The 18,999-nt window shown below is 44.5% G+C and overlaps 1 protein-coding gene across 4 annotated transcripts in view; it reads right to left on the minus strand.

The window, feature by feature from the left end:
• KIRREL3 (kirre like nephrin family adhesion molecule 3) overlaps positions 1-15,333 on the minus strand; it is a 747,957-nt gene extending 732,624 nt beyond the window's left edge. The window contains exons 1-2 of one of the 4 annotated variants that reach the window (XM_081844377.1): positions 15,318-15,333; positions 7,838-8,290 (exon numbers count right to left, since the gene is read on the minus strand). In XM_081844377.1, coding sequence (XP_081700503.1) covers positions 7,838-7,892 — 55 coding nt within the window. In that variant the 5' untranslated portion in view covers positions 7,893-8,290; positions 15,318-15,333. Of the gene's footprint in view, positions 1-7,837; positions 8,336-13,713; positions 13,806-15,317 lie in introns of those variants that run through there. The other 3 variants (XM_081844375.1, XM_081844378.1, XM_081844376.1) reach the window with 3 other exon arrangements.
• Between the last annotated feature and the right edge of the window lie 3,666 nt (positions 15,334-18,999).

Below are 18,999 nucleotides of genomic sequence, written 5' to 3' on the forward strand. Positions count from 1 at the left end.
AATACTTATTTCTGAAATCATTAACGTAGATTCCATTCATTAACATTAATGCAAGCTATTCAGCAACTCAGGAACAATAATGCCTTAAAAGCAATGCATTTTTTAAAGAAAGGTAGGTGCCGGTACTCACCATGAAGTTGTTACAGTAAGTGACACACTTTTAACATCTGAAGAAGAAGAAGAAGAAAGGTGCAGGTACCCCTGCAGTACCCCTGGAAAAAAGCACTGCTAAAAGTATTTAACTGGAAGATTGTACTTAATGGGGAAAATACCTTCTCACATGAGAACCTAGCAAGTGTGATCTCACAGCAAACATTTAACACATGTCAGAAAGTTTTAGACGGGGAACTGGCATAATAGTTGCTTCTGGAAAACTAACGGCTGCATCAAATGTTTAAAACTTCTAAGGCACAGCAAAGTAAAGGTGCAGGTACCCCTGCAGTACCCCTGGAAAAAAGCATTGCTAAAAGTATTTAACTGGAAGATTGTACTTAATGGGGAAAATACCTTCTCACATGAGAACCTAGCAAGTGTGATCTCACAGCAGACATTTAACACATGTCAGAAAGTTTTAGACGGGGAACTGGCATAATAGTTGCTTCTGGAAAACTAACGGCTGCATCAAATGTTTAAAACTTCTAAGGCACAGCAAAGTAAAGGGCAAATGTGGCAAACATGTTGTTCAGCACAAAGAGGTGCAGGCAACTCCTTGGTAAATGTATGTGCATGGCAAACCTGTGGTTGCTTCCATGAGAAATGTGATAAACCCTTAGAACACTCAGGAGACAAGCCTCAGTACATACAGAGCTAATTGCTGGAATTGGCTGCCAACATCAATCCAAAGAGCTGGTTAGTACAATTGTAGTCAATTGGTCCACCTCCATAGCCCCAGCTGCTGAATGTGCGCAGACACCATGCATCTAGGTGGGAATGTAAAGACCTGTGTGACATGTTCTGACACATTACAACAGCCTCTCAAGGAGTCATTGACCAAGCAGAAGGGATGTTAACATTTTCAGATATATAAGGAGGACCTGGGAGGTCTCTGCTCTCCAGGGGCACAACCATACTGGATCAACATTTGCTTCCTCTTTGGTTCTTTAGAGAACTGAAAATGTTAGCATTAAGTTGCAGACGAGGGTAATGGTAAGCAGGGGAATCATGTTGAAGAATGCACCTCACAATAAGAGGCAGCGGGGGGAAGGTTGCACTGTCGCTAAACGTACAAACACAAGGAAAAGCCCACCTATGGGTTCAAAGGGGGAAATTAACAATTTTGTGGAGATCTTCCAATGTTCTATTTAAGATTTCTTAAGAGAGCTCAAGAGCAAGGTGGATTTCAGCCTTGGGGTGGAGGTGAGAAAATAGCTGGTGCCACCCCTCTCCTTGTAAGTGATCCCTAGCTTCGTATTTCCTGCAGTATTGTACTATAGGGCAAGGGTTGGGAACCACAGGCCCCTGGGCCAAAAGCAGCCCTCCAAACCTCTCTGTCTGGTCCTCAGGACTCTCCCTGGGCCACTACCCTCAACCACAACCCCTACTACCTCTGCTTCACACCCTTCTTGAGTGTTTTTTGCCTGTCTGGGATGCGTCCTTGAAATCAAAAAATGCCTCTTTGCTGCATGGATGGAGTAAAGACCGCGGTGCCTGAGTATGTGTAGAAACTAGCCCCATTCATTGCTCCACCCAATTTTGCCTCAGGCTCCACCTATGTCTGATGTTTGGATCCTGGAAGGTTGGCCAGAAAGGAATGCAACCCTCTTCTTCTGAGGGAGTAAATTTCCCATCCCTGTTGAAAAGTTTTAGTGAGTTGCTGTTGAATTCTGTAATTGTATTTTATGGCCTGTAGTTGTTATGGGTTGTTGATTTTTCAATGAAAAGAAGTATATAAATGTAAATAATAAGGACAGTAGTAGGCTTACAGGGCAGCTTATTTCCTCACAATACCAGGGACATTGTGAACATTAAAGTGGTGACTAGGTCAGAAAAATAGGTCCCCTGCTGCAAAGTGAGGTATCAAGCGTGGGGCCCCAAAGGCAGGGAACCAAAGCACTGGCAGGTGCCCAAGGATGTCAAATGCTGATGCCAACCATGCTCAAAGGAATATTGCAAAGTTTACATTTAAGGCTATCAGCAAATGTACCAGGAATAAGCTGGTGTATTGCTACAAGTGTCCTCAAATTTGATCAGTTATTGGTTTGTTTAAAAAGCTCAAAAGTTAACTTTGTTTCACCTCATTGCACCAGTGGACAAGTCTCTCCCCTTTATTTGCACTGTGTGCTATCAAGTTGTCTCCAGTACCAGACAAGGCAGAAGACCTGGAACAGTCTGAATTAAAGGCATAGCCCAGTTTGCAAAGAATCAGATGCACAAAAGCAGCAGATATGATTCCATGAAGATTCTTCCTTTAATTAATGAATTCTTCCAAGAAGAAATTAAAGGGGAAGTAAGTTCCACCAAAATAAATGGCATTTACTTCCATGGGTTTAGGAATGGGTTTAAGAATGAAGCAGCAGTAGCTCAATGTAAGTATGTCAAGAAGGATTGCACTTCAGAAGTTCTTCTTTTCTGAAGTGCATCTCACGAAAAGGGAAAGAAAAGTCGACTTCTGCATATTGTATACCCTGTTAACAGAGTACTTTAAAGCTAGACAGGGCAAAGCAGTACACTGTCTTATGCAAAATACCTTTTCCTAACTCTGTCATCTGCCTGCCCTGCAAGAGCATTAGCTTCTTAGGAGCAATCTGGAATTTTGCATGGTAACTACAGCTTGCTGCAAGTGTACCTGACCCGTGCATGCCAAGTACTTAGTATGACAATGTATCTAAATCAGGGCTGCAATTCACTCTTTCATGTATTTGCTGTAGGAAATTCCATTGTAGTAACACAGTACATGCAGCAAAAAATGACGGCCATGAAGTTATGGGGGTTGGGGGGTGAGAAGCATTAGCATCACTTCTCTTTTTGAACTCTTTTATGCTCAGTACATACATGTAACCCCTATCCTGCAATTCTTAGAACTTTCCCCTACACAGGAGACTGGAGTTTTCCCATATGAAAACCTGGAAAAGGGTCAAAACATTGTCTCTTTGATTTAGTTACACTTACTGTGACTTGATGTAAGTATGCAGATACTGCGAAAATGAATCCCCTCTTTTGCGCTGGGGATTTGATTCCTTCTGGAAGCACGTCTTCCATTAAGGACTAAAAGAAAATACTTTATAAGACCTACAGCACCCTCCTCACCAAGTATCAAACACAAAGACAGCAGGCTAAGGAATAAGAACTCTGTAACGCTGACGGTCCCAGCTCCACTTCAGCATTATCAAGGAAGTTCTAAGAAACATCAGGCTCTTAATGTAGGCTTTAAGTCCTGAATAATCAGAGCTTAATTGAAGGGCCATGCTCCACTCCAACTTATAGAGAAACAAAAGGGCATGTATCACAGTGCTTGTGAGAAGTGGCTCTTTCTTCCATCCTGATCCCTGATCAGTTGCTTAGTAGACCTTAGTAGACCTTAGTAGACTTTGTCCTTTGGGGATTCTTAAATCTTCAAAGGTGAATGGCGGCAGGAGCAAGCAACAGGAAACTTTGCTCCCCTGCCCTCTCCCCCTGTGGAGATTGGCCCCAAGAGATATGGCAAATGAATAAGCTAGGAATTTTTAGTGCACCTATTGTTAGACTGTAATTCCCATCATCCCTGACCATTGGCCATGCTCTCTGATGATGATGGGCGTTAGGAGCCTATCATCATCTGGAGGGCATGACAATGGCTACCTCTGGAATAGGCAGAGACAACAGCAGGGAGGAGGTGGTAGGTTTCCAAACCCACCCAGGCTTCCAAAACCTGGAGACACCACTGAAACAGACCTATAATGAGGTCCTTATGGTAAACCACAGTCCATAATATCTGACATGAACGTGATGTAGCTATGCCTATATGAATTCCTTTGTTTTGGAACCTGGTGTGATTTAGACCTCCATGCCACCAACTCTCAGTATATGGTTGTTGTTTACTCTGGTGTTCAAGTGGAACTGGAAAAATGCTAACCCATGCCCCCTCCCCCAAGTATGCTCGTTTTATCAGAGTTAGAGTCATGAGTCACAGAAGAAAACCCCCCAAAGGATCAACCACAGCAGTGCCAGGGGCTCCCTGTGTGTGTGACAGCAAAGTTCTACTCAAGGGCACAAGGAGGATGTAGTTCAGCTGTGACCGGACGTCACCACACTCCAGATCTGACAGACAGCAGGGGGCCTCTCTGTTTTTGTTGTTTCCATCCTAAAAATGCTTTCATACCAAGGAATGAGAATGAGATAAATAAGAGGGCAATGGGGGGGGGGACGACCCTACAGCAAACACACACATACACAAACAAGAACTTCAAGCTTTTTTCTATGACAGGGTCACTTCTCTTTCCACCAAGGCACACGGTTGATGCCTCTTGCTAGCAGGAGGTAAATTGCCTTGTGACATTATACCAGTTTTTGTGAAGCACTATAGCCCTGACAGCTTAGGGAAAGCAGCAGCACAAGGAAAAACAACCAGCAGGAAAGGAGGGAGGAACACACAGAGACCAAATATACGCAACACTGGCAGCTGTCAAATTTCTGAGCCAGGACCTGGTTTTCTCATTGCCAACTATAGAGACAAGAACCCCACCTCCCAACACGCCACACAAAGTCACAGAGAAGAGGTTTCTTTCCCTGTGCCATCTTAAGAGAAGCCAGAGCCCGACTGTTCACAACAGTACATTTTAAATCTGAGTCTTTAGAGATCATATCCTTAATTATTTCATAACCTCTCTTAAGACCATAGGCGCAGGGGGGAAAGGCAGTGAGACCAGGAAGTTGGCACAGTAGATTTGCCACTGGACATTTACATGTTGTAGATACGATTGAAATCTGGCTTTGAAGAGCATGTCTGAAAATTATTCTGCTAAGAGGCTTTAAAAAGGCTCGGCGGGGAAGCAGAAATGTATTAGCAGGCTCTTCTCCAAAAAGGTAGCTGCACTTTACATAGTGAAACGCCAGCTGAGACAGGTCAAACCGATACCTGTTTAGCCAGAGCTGAGAACGCACAAAAGTATAACATGCTTAGGAAGCAATTATAATAATAAAGGACTAGAGACTCCCACAATATGGGTCGGGGCTATGTGCCAAGTTTCTCCCCCCACATACACACCAGACATACTCTCTCCTAGCGTAACATCCCACAAATGCAAAGAAATGAACAGGTGCATTCGTTTGACCAAGTGTAAGGATAGCCTACAGGATAGCCATCATGCAGACCTCTCAAACACCTACATAAAGAACCTCCACTACATTTTGCATATTGTACTTCTACCCACATCTCTTGTGTGCACACAATAGTTCCTTGCAGATCTGAAGGGAAACCTATTTGGCTTCAGGCCAGACTCTCAAACATTGAATTGCATACTCTTGAAGCAAGCTGCTCTGTGTGTGTGTGTGTGTGTGTGTGTGTGTGTGTGTGTGGGGTGTGTTTGCCAGCAAGATACTGATGATCTTCACATGGGACAAGACTTTAGGAGCTTGTCATGTAGCTACAAGGACTAGAAATTTACTTGTTTCCAAGCAATTTGCTAATTGAGACCTCTGAAATTCTAACAAGATCCCACAGGACTCACAAAAAGCCACATATATTTTGAGCAGGACACCAAACAACTGAAGTGCCATTGTTGTGACATTGTGGCAGTCACTTCATAATGCAAGGCAAGTAAGCGGAGAAAATTACATCCATATTTTCATCACCACCTAAGTGTTGAAACATAGTACCTTTATGTAGTACACATCTACTTATGGACAGAAGTCAATATGAACATCAGTAGGAACTGTATGCAGCAGCTGAAAGGAGAAAGCTGTCTGAACACATCTCGCCCCACTAACTCCTTTAAAGTAGGCTTCAAGTGCCGGCTTGGTATTAGCCACCAAGCTGATCTAAGCAGTGATGTAATAATTGTATCGAAGCCAGCTGCACTCCAGTGGGCTAGTAACCCAGTTTCATGCCATCAAACCTAGCTGCACACCAATGAAATTAGGTTCTTCTACAGGAAGGAGCAGTAGCAGCTCTGAGAAAAAGAGACTTTGCCATCACCTCGCCAGACACTAAGGAGCTATCAGAGGCACACTGGACAGGAGAATCGTATCCAACCATGCTGAACAAAGCAGCTGCTTTTAAATACCATCATCTTTATTTTAACAGAGCACCAACTTTTTTTTAAAAAAAGAAGAAATAAGGTGGAAAAAAGAAACTCAAACTTCCAGTCTCCCCTACATATCCATTCCCAGTGGTACCTAAGGGTATGAAGGGAAACTGCTAGTTCTTTTAAAGGAGGGGGGAAGAGTTCTATATTGCAAAAGAACCTGAATCTCCACTACATAGAAAGCATCAGCTTTGGTGCGGGCTTTTCAATTTAGTAATTCTTTGCTTTAAGTGCAAGAGAAGGAGCATGGAGAAAAGGCACTATGATGCAACATAGGCAGCAAAACTAGAGCAGTTGTAAACAAACTGATAGCTGCACAGTCTCATGTTTTCAGAAAAAGAGAATGTGATGGGGTACAAAAGCAATTTCTCGATTAAGCACCAAAGCACTAACTTTTCTTCTTAATTTAATCAACAGATGGACCTGTTGTGTTCAGTTTGAAAAACAAAGCACACACACTGGTCCCCAAGAGCTATGCTGGGATGGTGGGTGAGCAAAACACAGATGGCACTCAGCTTTGGCACAAGGCGATGGTGGGTGTTTCCAGGGCACATGGAAAGCTGAGTTATCCTCACTCCCCTTATTCCACAGGTGAGTGCTTTTGCCCGCAGCCATGAACAACATTATAATAAACCGGAATAATTTATGGGTCTATTCTCCAGACATCTATAAAAATGCAGGAACAGTTGCTGTGGAAAGATGCAATGCATGTAGGTGACCCTAAAGGAAAAAAGCATCTGTCCATCAGTTGTCTGCACAGTGTTTCAACGTAGGACATAATGGACTTCAAACCCACTGGGTGTACCTACTGCTCCCTCTCCTGTAGAAGCAGACAAGTCAAATTCAAGTCAACGTGACACCCCATGAAAAAACGCACGACTGTTCTGTGTGCAGCCTTTATGTATCCAATGGACACAGATACCTGAACAGAAACAATCAGGAGACTATAATTACTAATGCCTAAGAGAGAATAGTAACGCACCTTCCCGCTGCGCCGCTATGCACGCTTGCTGGGAGGGTCTAAGCGGCACTTACTTCCGAGTAAACGCGCACAGGCTCGGACTGCCTATCATCCTCTCATCATCATCATTTTAAAAACTCATCATCACCTCCTCTTCAGTCCTACTCCCCAGAAGCCAAAAAAAAAGCACCCCCTCCTGGTTTGGCTATATATGGAGGAACAGAAACATTTGGAAGCTTTTTTAATAATAATAATAATAAATACACGCCAAGATCTCCCCTCCCGAACAGTAGCTGAAGCATAACAATAGCAAACTCATTCCGCCCGTCCATCCCCCCGTTTTTCTTTTTGGTGGGGGTAGATTTACAAAAAACATACACCAGCTGCTTAAACCCTTCACTTCCAACTGAAACAGCGATACGCCAAGAAGAAGCGGCGGTTGGGGGCTGAAGAGGAATAGCAGGGGGATGAGGAAACCAGCTCCAAAAACAAAAGTCATCGGAGTTCCTTCCTCCTCCTCCTTTTGCCCAGCTGCGAGAGACACATTGGCCGCAAATGCCTTCATCACCACCACCATCATCCCCAACCCACCTGGAAAGTTAAAAAGAAATACAGTAGAGAGAAAGAGAGAGAAACATATATAGATGGGTCCTACCTTGACTGAAGAGGAAGAAGCAGAGGAGGACGAGATCTGTCTGAAAAGCTTTCATTCCTTAAGAGTTCGGCGGGGAAATAAGAGAGACGAACTTGCGCGCTTAAGCAGTTTCGGGGGCTAGCTGTATCTTGCCTCCCGATGCTCTCGCCTGCCTTCTTCTCTTGCCGGAGCCGTCTTCCTACACACCGGCGAAGCGTCCGCTGGGTTGGCAGCAATAGCGGCGGCGGCTCTTGCTTCTGCTGCTAAGGCGGAGATGGAGTTTAGTTGCTCAGCCTCGCTCGCTCTCCCGGCGCCTACCTCCTCTTCGCTCATGTACGCGCTCTTCTCCGCTCCATTCCCTGGCTCTCTCAGCCTCGCCAGCCTCCTCCCGAGGAGCTCCTCCCACAGCCGCTGCCTGGACTGACTGACACGCCGACTGGAGTAGTCTTTAAAGAGGAACGACTTGCGAGCAACCTGAGAGAAGGAGGGCGGTGGGGTTATTCTCTCCCCCCTTCCTCTTTCGCCTTGTCCCCCTTTACAAAATCTGTGCTGCTATTATTGCAAGTTCAAGTAATATTTTTGTCGTTGTTGTTAGTCCAGCCTGAGACAGCCCGATCCCTGGGTATGTTTTGCTCAGAAGAAGCAAACCCCTTCTGAATTCAATGAATCTCCAAGCTCAGGGAAGCCTGCCTGTGTCACCCGCACACCTGCCGGAGAGAACCTCGCGCGGAAACACTGGAGTTTACTTCTGAGGAAACGGCCCTTACGCGACTATTCCAGGCGTGCTTTCTCAGAAGTAAACCCACTGCGGTCAATGGGATTACTCTCTAGTAAGTGGGCATAGAATTGCAGCTGTAAAGGGTTGGTAGGAAGCCTCCTCTTCTACAGGAATGAACCCTCCCCTCCCCCTCTGTCCGCTTTTGAAAGGGAATCTTGCAGCCCGATCATATGCATGCCTTTATTTGCTCTGGAAACTAAGTCCCAAAGATTTCTATGAGACTTGCTGCCAGGTATACAGTATATGCTTCGAATGGCAGCCTTGCCGTGCCGATCTAATGCACGGTTTACGCTGAAGAAAGTTCCACAGAGAGCCCAATTAGAACTTACTCGCAAGTAAGCGCACAGACACGCAGCTCCCGGCACAAAAGAAAAAAGACCCGATCCTGAGTACACATACTGGAAAGTAATTTCTACGGAAAACTCGAAGCATGCATGTACGTATAAGGTTGGACAGGGAACGGTGCCGGGGGCCCCTATGCCTTTCAGAACCGCTCAACAGAGAGAGGATGTTTTAGCAGGTGCAACTTCGCTCCCTCCATATAGAATGCAAGATGGTTCTAAGAAGCAGAAGAGCACGCGCCAGTAAAGAAGCTGGCAATCCTCCTGAGCTACAGTTTGGATCCCAGGCAGGAAACAGAGGGAAAGGATGGTTGATAGTTGCGACTGAGTAAAATAAGCCTGCATTGTAAAGAAGCCTCCTTACTTGCTTTTAAGCGAAGTTCTCTTTTCTCCGGTTGTAAAGGGAAAGACTTCAAAATGAAACAGCTATCAAGAGCGCAAAGCGCTACAGTCCCTTAATGCCGCAAGTTCTTGGAAAGGGTGGCAGGTGAATAACCTGCTTGATTACTCTTGAGACTAACACCTGAGCTCTTGAAGATTACCTTTCCTGGAAAGCAGTGCTGCCGAGGAGGAGGGGGGAAAGCTGTCTGAAAAGTTATTGTGAGGTATTTAAAGGGCTTAAGGCACAGGCCCCTAGCAGACGCTTGCATATACTTTTTTAAAAGTCCTCCTGAAAATGTAACAGCAGCAGCATTTTAACTAAAAAAAGGACAAGAGAAAGAGGTCCTGGGGCTCAAGCTCCCTGGGCAATTTCTGTGTCTCTCGTTTTTCCAATCTTAGGGTTCACTTCTTCACAATTCCACACTAGTTAAGATTTTTTTTTTAAAGTCCTCATGAAAATTCTTTCAGCATTCTAACATGAATTTCTCCTAATGAACACATTTTTGTATGCAATTCTGCCTAATATACACATTTTTGCAAAGCAGTTCCCCCACCCCTAAATATAATGCCTTGTGGATGTTGTTTTCAATAAACTATAAAATACACAGAATAATGTTTGTAACAGTATTTTAATGCACATTTTACCCTGGTACGTGCATTTTTGCACACATTACTTAGCTGGATAACTGTGGTGTAAAATTCAGAAAAGCGAGAATTCCAAATGATGGCTGCATTTTGGTTTGTGTGTAGTTTCAGAAACTGCAAATTAGGTAGGTTCACTTTTAAATGTGAACTGAATCGGATTTTACCCTTGTCCCAGCCTTCAAAGCCCTACTGGCTGTATGGTTGTCAGCTTCTCCCTGTCTTTTTTTTAAAAAACAAAAAAAACAAAAACTAGATCTCAGATGCTCTACTAGATGAAAAGAATCAACAGATAATGTTAACCACTATCCTGGCATTTCAATGCCATAAAAAGATTTACCCATTGAATTTCTGACCGCCCATGGAGCAAGCCAGCACACATAGGAGTACTTGGTGGCAGAGTGGGGGGAGAGTAGATGGTAGGTACACACCCTGTATTTTTTCTATTTTATTGGTTATTGTTTTTATACCATCAGAACTTAAATCCTAAACTTATTAATTTTGTTTAGCAAAATAATAATTTGTTCACTTATTAAGGGAGTTATCTGTTATTATGCAGGGTATATGGATGGTTATATAAGTACTGCTTGTTCTGATTTCTTAAGCGAGTCTTGACACCTGAGTTGCAATCTTATTGTTAAATGAAGAGTGTTTTTCAAAACAAAATAATTATTATTTGATTTTTTTCACATAAGGGTTTATGTAATCCTTGTCCTCATTTATCCCTTTCTCTTTATTGTTTCTACTGGCAGTCGTAAGAGAAAAGTGAAATCATGTCCTTAAAAAACACACAAAAAACCATTATTTCCGAAATATACTCAGATGAGCTTCCACAGGAAAGCAATTTCTGAGTTGTAGGAAAGCTGCTGGGCATATATATATATCTTCACTAGATGCAATTTCTTATAATTCAGTATGTGTGTGGTTGTTATTAGGAGAGATCCTGTGGAGTAGAGTTGTTCAGTCTAGACCCAACTGAGCTCCTGTTTCATGTACTGCAGCCTTTGCCCTCCAGATGTTTTAGACTACAACTCACATCAACTCTAACCAGCATGGGGCTGATGGCAGTTGCAGTCCGAAATGTTGGGTGGTGGGGGAGAGGCACCGGATTGGTGAAGGCTAATAGAATGTTAATAGATATTTCACCAGCCACTGCAGGTTTTCTTACTACAATGTTGCCGTAACAAAACAAAATTCATCGGGGAAAGGGGAAAGGCCTTGTGGTAGATCCCATGTTTGGCATGCAGGTCGTCCCAGGTTCAATCCCCATCATCTCCAGGTAAGGTTCAGGAGGACTCACATCTGAAACCCTAGAAACCCACTGCAAGCCAGTAGACAATACTGAGCTGGATGGACTTGACATAAGATTACTTCTGATGTTCATAGTTCTCATGTAACCTTAAAGCAGACCTTCACAATTTGTGACGTGTCAGAATGAATGCCATCTGCCATCTAGGCCAGTCCACAAAATCTACCTAGCAACCTCCTGAATTTTATGCCTGCCAAGGACTGGAGGAAAATGGATTTCAAAAGCATATGAGAGGCCACAGTATATGGCTGATGGTGCAATGCTTAATCAAGTAACTAGTTAGATTAACCAATTATGAAATCTATTGATCAGCTAAAAAATTAACTGGGCTGATTTTTTTTTAAAGGAATAATTTGTATACTAGAAGCAACTTTAACAAACAACCAAACACCTAATGAGCATGAACTTAAAATATGTATTCCGCTTTCTACCCCATACAGAACAGGATGAGTCTCCTAAGGATACTTGATGAACGTGCATCAGCACAAAGGATGGTGTGTGTGTGTGTGTGTGTGTGTGTGTGTGAGAGAGAGAGAGAGAGAGAGAGAGAGAGAGAGAGAGAGAGAAAGACAGACACAGACACAGACAGAGTGCTTTAGATCAGTGATAGTCAACCTAGTGCCTTGGACACCAACTTCCTGACTATTGGCCATGGTGACTGGCAGGGCCGGATTAGGTTTGATGAGGTCCTAAGCTACTGGAGGTAATGGGGCCCTTTATATGTCCAGCTGTCCTTTGTCAACAACAAATTGTCACTGTTTTTTGTGTTGAATATATGCTATATGGTAATTTATGGACCTAATAGGTATCTAAAGCTATTTTATTTGTTTTTTATCTTATATTTTGGAAATGTGCATCCAGGTTTCTTTCCTTTAATTATTTTTGGGGAACTCCCAAGAGAGTGGAGCCCTAAGCTATAGCTTGTTTAGCTTATACGTAAATCCAGCACTGGTGACGGGTATGTTGGGAGTTGGAATCCAGCATCTGGATGGCCACTCCTGCTTTAGATCAGTTGTTTTCCTTGCATGCAAATTTTAATTAAATAGTTAATTGACTAAAAGCCATGCAGTAAATCGGTTAAGATTTCCACAATTAGATGACTGCCAATGCCCTAGTCACAAATTGTGCAGGGGCAAAATATTTAACCCAGAGAGTAACCACTTTGAGTTAAGGCAGGGATGGTGAACTTCCAGAGGTTGCCTGCATTCAGCTCCTGTCCTCTTTAGCTAGCATGAGCAATGGTCAGGATCAAGGATGTTGTGTGCTAGAGACCAACACCATCTGCAGGGCCACAAGATCCCTTGATTTAAGGGTTCCTGGTTTGACATATGGAAAGAAGCAGTTATCTATTTTATTTTATTTGTGTTTTGAGGAGTAGGGTTTTGTCAAACAGTAAAGGTCACATTTCTGTCTGATGTGTGTGCTAATCCCTACACCTCGGCATCTTGTAGATTATAAATCAGCCTGTTCTTTTCTTGCAGACACTTAAATCTCCTCAGACAAAAAATCAATCTGGAAAATGACTTTTTATAATCAACATAAATGTATACGGTTAATATAGCGTGGCTTTATATATAAAAAAGAACACAGGGAGAAGTTATTAACTTTATGTTCTTAATCAGGGAGTGCTTGGTTGGGAATTGTTTTTGTGGGTCAGCCCTAATTCTAGAGGGCTTTGCTAACCTGGTTCCCCCAGATGTTTAAGACTACAGCTGTGCTGGCCAGTACTGATAGGAGTTGTAGTCCAAATTATATGGAAGGCTGGTGATGGTTGCTGCAGGTTAAGAAAGGGGAGAGTCAATGATTTTTTAAAAAATGCACTACATTGTATTTGTGACAAGGAAAAAGCTGATGGGTATGTTTCCCCCCATATAATAGTGCAGAGCAGAGAAGGGGAATTTATGACTCTCTAGAGCAGTGTTTCCCAACCTTGTGCCTCCAGCATCCCTTGCCACTGGTCTTGCTAGTCAGGGATGATGGGAGTTGTAGTTCAAAAACAGCTGGAGGCACAAGGTTGGGAAACACTGCTCTAGAGGTTGTCTGACTCCAACTCTCACCAGCCCCAGGCAGCATGGCCAATGGTCAGGGATGATGGAAGTGGTGGTCTAGCAACAGCTGCAGAGCCACAGCTTCCCCATGCCTGTTATGGGGCTGAGTACATGCAGTACATTTAAAGCACATGACTTCCCAAAGAATCATGGAAACTGTAGTTTACCTCTCACAGAGATGCAAGTCCCAGTACCCTTAGCAAACTACAGTAGTCAAGATTGTGTGGTGAAGTCATGTGCTTTAAATGTGCCTTATATTTATAGTATGCAGCAGCCAGGAAGTTGGAACAGATTTTTGAAAAAAATGCACTTCCTGGCTTTTTCTTTGTGGGATCCACAGACACAAAGATGGCCCAATGATGCATCAAGAAAGTGAAACAACTTCTCCTTCCACTTACTTGTTTTCCTGTTGCTGGACAACCTTCTTGTCATCCCGTCATTTCCATGTATTTACAATCTAGCAAAAATGAAGTTCCTCTGTTTAATGCCTAGACCGGTGGTGTTGGGGGAAACAACCACCCAAAGCTGTTCCTTTTTTGGTTTTAGTACAGCAGTTCAGGACATAGGAGCATTGTCACAAAGATGCAGGTGGCAACCTTAATTTCCTTGCTCCTCCCTCTGAGCGGCAGACAATTTGGCAGACAGGGCTTATGAGAGAATGGGGGAATCCTGCTGGGTGTATGATGGACTGACTGCCTTTGTGAAAGATTCCCTTCTATAATCTTAAATATTATAGTGTAGTCCTATATAGTGCAGTCCTAGGCATTTCTTAAAATCTCACTGACTGGGCTCATTCCCAGGCAGATAAGTATATGATTCCATCCTAAGGGGAGGCCAAAAAAATTGTGTGGCTCAGGGAATAAAAGTATGTTTCACAAATCTGGTTCAACTAACCAGCAGCTTCAGCATGTGGCGTTGAAATGGCAGTTATTTGGGGCAGAGAACCAAAAGGGGCATGTGCTGCGAGAAGCATCCATTTCAACATGCCTGGCCACTGTTAAAAGACATAGGGGCATGGAACCGATTAAAAGGTGCCAAGCGTCCACTGAGACAGAGCAGGGAGAGGAATGAAAAGTTAGAAGTTGTCAAGTTTCAAGACTAGCCCTTCCCTCTTCTTCCATGACCTAGTGCAGAGTATCTGCTCTTTGTGTGTAGAAGGCCTCTGGTTCAGTCCCCAGCAACTACAGCTAGGACTGGGAATGTTCCCTTTTTGAAACCCTGGAAAGTCGCTGCCTAGTCGGTGTAGACAATAGTGAGCTAGATGGACCAGTGGCGTGACTTGCTGTGAGGCAACTGCCTCCATCTTGTCTGCTGCTGCCCACTGCAGTCACAAGTGAAACGCCTCAGAATGTTCCCTCAGAATTTTCCCGCCAAAAACCTCAGCTGGAAAGAAGGCCCCGAGTGCAATTAACTCAGGCTTCTGCTGCCTCAGATTTCGTTCTGTGCAAGTTGTAAAAGGGTGTGGGCAGGAGCTTTTGTGGGGGTTGTGGTGGTGGTGGGGTTAGGGGGCAGGCAAAGAAAACCACTGAAAAGGAAGGGAAGCAGGCTAATTTCTCACCGAAAAATGAGAATAACCCCTGTACATTTTGTCTCATGTTTCAAGTTCTACAAATGCTAGAAACTTACCCTTTTAAAAAGAAAAGAAAAAATACAGTGGTACCTTGGGTTACAGATGCTTCAGGTTACAGACACTTCCGTTTACAAACTCTGCTAACCCAGAAATAGTACCTCGGGTTAAGAACTTTGCTTCAGGATGAGAACAGAAATCGCATGGCAGCAGTGGGAGGCCCCATTAGCTAAAGTGGTACCTCAGGTTAAGAACGGACCTCCAGAAAAAATTAAGTTCTTATCGCGAGGTACCACTGTAATGGGAATAATGGTTTACTGGAGGGTGAGTGGAGACTGTCTCTTTTGCCCCCGCCAGAAGCCCTTGGGCATGAAAAATACTCTGATTTTGGAGGCTTTTTCACTGTACAGCTTTCAATGAATGCTGAAGACCCACCTCTTTACCCTGACCTTCGATGCCTGAGACACATGTTTTCAGAGCCACCCTGTGATTGTGATCTGTTCTAACCATTTTTAATGTTGAGTTTTGAAATTGTTGTAACCCGCCCTGAGACCTGCTGGCAAAGGGAGGGTAATAAATCTGATGACATGGACAACAATAGTACCGTTGCTTCCCAGTCACAGAGGAAGAACTAGTAAAAAAAAAAGAAAGGAAAAAGAGGGAAAGTTCTCAACACTTATCTCCATGCCTCTTTTACCTGCTGTTTTCTTTGTTTGTTAATATTTTTTATTGAAAGTTTTCAACATGCAATACAACAAAAACCAAGCTAATCTAAAAGAAAAAGCAACAATAAAGAAGAGAAATAGATTTAAAAACCCTCTATCTCAATTGTTTAGGGAAGTTTTTAATGTCTTATGTTTTATTGTATTTTTAATATTTTGTTGGAAGCCGCCCAGAATGGCTGGGGAAACCCAGTCAGATGGGCGGGGTATTAATAATAATAATAATAATAATAATAATAATAATAATAATAATGATACCATATCCTTTATTCATCTACAGAAAAGTGGGCCTTCCCAGCTCTCACTTGGGTGTTTCTGTTTCTTCCCTAGCCTCCCACCCTGGCAGCGGCGTAGCGTGGGTTGTCAGCACCCGGGGCAAGGCAAGTAATTTGCGCCCCTAACCCCTAACCTGCCGCCGCTGCCAGCTTCTTCTTGCTGCTGCCTGGGGTATTTACGGTAAGGTAGCCACGGCGGCGGCAGCGGCGGGTCCGTGTCAGGTGATCTGAGGCGAGTTGCCGCTGGCACTGCCGCCCAAACGACGCCGCTTGCCCGGAGGAGGAGGGCAGACAGGCGAGGAAAATGCAACATGGCCCAGCAGCTGCAGCAGCAGCAGCAGCGGCGGCGGCGGCGGCGGCGGGGCTGTGAGGAGGGGCTGTCTGGCGTGCGGGGACCGCGGCGAGCGCTGAGAGCCGCTGCCTGCCGGACGCCTTCAGCCCGGATGCACGCACAGCTCGTTGGTTCTGCGAGACATGGGGCTCTGCTACAGCCTGCGCCCGAGGCTCTTCGGTGACTCTGGAGGCGGCGAGCGCCCCCCCCAGATGTTGCGCCCGGTGCGGCCGGCCCCCCCTGCACCCCCCACGCTACGCCACTGCACCCTGGGAGATCCTTTTTCCTCTATCTCCCAAACAGAGCCCCTCTCACCCTCCTGTGTATATCCCCATCAATCCATTCCCTACTGTTTGCACAGGCAAGTACGTTCTGCATGTTGCCGTCAAACTCTCGGCCAGCCTCTCCAGCATTTCTGTCTGCCCCTCTTTCTCCAGAGGCTCCACAGTTGTCTCATGCTTCCCAACCCTTCCCCCAGGCTCCTGCTTTTTTCCCGGGCATTGTCTTCTTTGGCCTTTCCTGGCAAGCACCCCACCTCTGGCTTCCCAACTTCCTGGGACTTCCTCTTTGTAAGCTTTCATCCAGTATTCCAATTTTGTATACCGGCACAAACTGCTCCTGCTGTCCAAAAACCTGTGTGAGGATTCTTTCACAGCAAGCGATTGGTTCTGCATTCGGTCATGGAAGTGACAAGTTTTCTAATAGTGAAACTAGGCACAGTGTTGGAGATTATGCAAGCATACTTTAGTTTTGTTAGAAACTCTGTGTGTGTGTGTGTGTGTGTGTGTGTGTGTGTGTGTGACTTGTAAGAGAGCCACCATTCTCGGGGGGGGGGAGTTCTCCCTTCTCCCTTCTCCCTCATCCCACTTTCTTAATTTAAATCCCCCATGTTGCTAGTAGATTTGGGGGTACAATTAAAGGTACACAGTTGGCAGCAGCTTTCAGGCAGGGGGGAGATTTCAATCCAGGAAATGGGAATGGTGGGAGAGGAGGAAAGATAAAACTACCTCTTTTTTTCTGGATCCCACCCCTAATGGCTGCCCAGAAACTCAGTTTGAATTGCACGCGTTCTTGTTACTACACAGATCTCAGTCCCTAGATTGCAGTCACCATTGCCTACCATTCTCTTGGGGCCTGGATGTGCACTGTGGACCAGAGGCATGTGCACTATCTTATACAAACAACAAAGGAGGTGGTAAAATTGTTTATGCATTGTGCAACTTTAGAGTGCAGGTGGGGAGTTGCATGGTGGTCAGCTTTCCCATGGGAGCTACATATACAAAACTAGCTTATGTAGGGAAAGGAAGGCTAGAACTCTTCTTCCTGTCATCTTTTTTTCTGGTGTTGTAGGGAGTTTTCTTTCCAAAGAGGATGATTCTTGACTCCTTCAGGTGGCCTGTTTATTGAACATTCATCTTGATTTGCTTGCATAAAGCTTACACAGAGGCTAGACTATGTCTTGCCTTTGTTAAGCATTTGGTCTGATTTGTTTGCAGGAAGGTTATATGCTCATGAGCATCCATCCTGATTTGCTCGCACAGTGTCTATGCAGTGGCTAATCATTTGTTCATCCCACACTTATCAGTGCAGTTTCCCATCACTTTCCTAATTGGAAAAAAGTAAGTGTGTGTGTGTGTGTGTGTGTGTTGCACCAGGGCAAGAGAGCATTTTGATGCACTTTAATTGTGCAAACCTAAATTTCCAACATGTACTTGACTCTCTCCTGCAAAATACTGAGGACAGATTCACCTGTCGGTGGAAGCCTCATTCACAGACTTTCACTGTACAATGCAGCTTTCCCCCCTCTCCCCCCCCCCAAATACTCCCTGAAATTGGCTTTGTGCAGGGTTGGGAGAATCCTCAGAACATCACATGTGGGGAGGAGAGCTGGAGTCATTCTGTTTGTGAAGCTGAAAAGCTTGCGCTGATGGAACGTTCAACATAACGTGATGGTAATTTCCTCCCTGACAGTCTGGAGGCAACCTCAGCCAAGGAAACTGTCATTTGCAGTCTGGAATGGTACAGGCCAGGAATAGTTTTGCTGCCTCATCTGCCATTTGTGTGAACTAGTCCAGGGTCCATTGCCACTCCCATGGAGCAAAGTAACACAAGGCTGCTTCCCATTTCCCACTTGGACTGCTGTTGCCATTCCCATCTTCCCTTGTTGCCATCTCTGCATTCTTGAACATCTGGAAGCAAACTCTGCCAAGTTTGTCCCTGCTTCCTCTTTGGTGCATTAACAACTGAGATCAACAGTGCATGTTATGGAGGCATCCAGTGCTGTTCAAGAACAGTAGGGGGGGTGATGTGGGTTCACTTTATTATTATGCAGTCTATTTTTAGGATGATTGTCCATCACAATCTCAAAGCAGTGTGCAAAAACAGCATAAAGCATCATAAAGATCAAAATCAATAAAGTGCCAATAAAAACAGACATCTAGCAATCCATGAAAACCAAAAAAGTCCCTTCAAGAGGAGCAGCATAAAGCCAGAGTCTATGAGAACAATTCTGAACTCCTTAAATCTTTTATTTTTAGTGAATGGGGTGGGGGTGCGGAGCCCACTTTGACTTGGACGGTGAGCTCCTTGCATTCCTTGTTACCAGGCCAAAGATGATGCACAGCTGAAAATGTCCCCTCTTTCATTAAAAAAGAAAAGTGGTAATGGGCATTTATCATTCTGCATCCTCATCAGGAGGTTATCCAGGTGCCCTACTCATGTCAGTGGTGATAGCTTCCAAACACAGGTGAAAAAAGTTGATGCATTGCAGCCTTCCTGTTCCTCTGCAA

Source organism: Podarcis erhardii (genome assembly GCF_964252035.2).
Source record: "Podarcis erhardii genome assembly, chromosome: 16".
In the NCBI taxonomy this organism is placed as follows: Eukaryota; Metazoa; Chordata; class Lepidosauria; order Squamata; family Lacertidae; genus Podarcis; species Podarcis erhardii.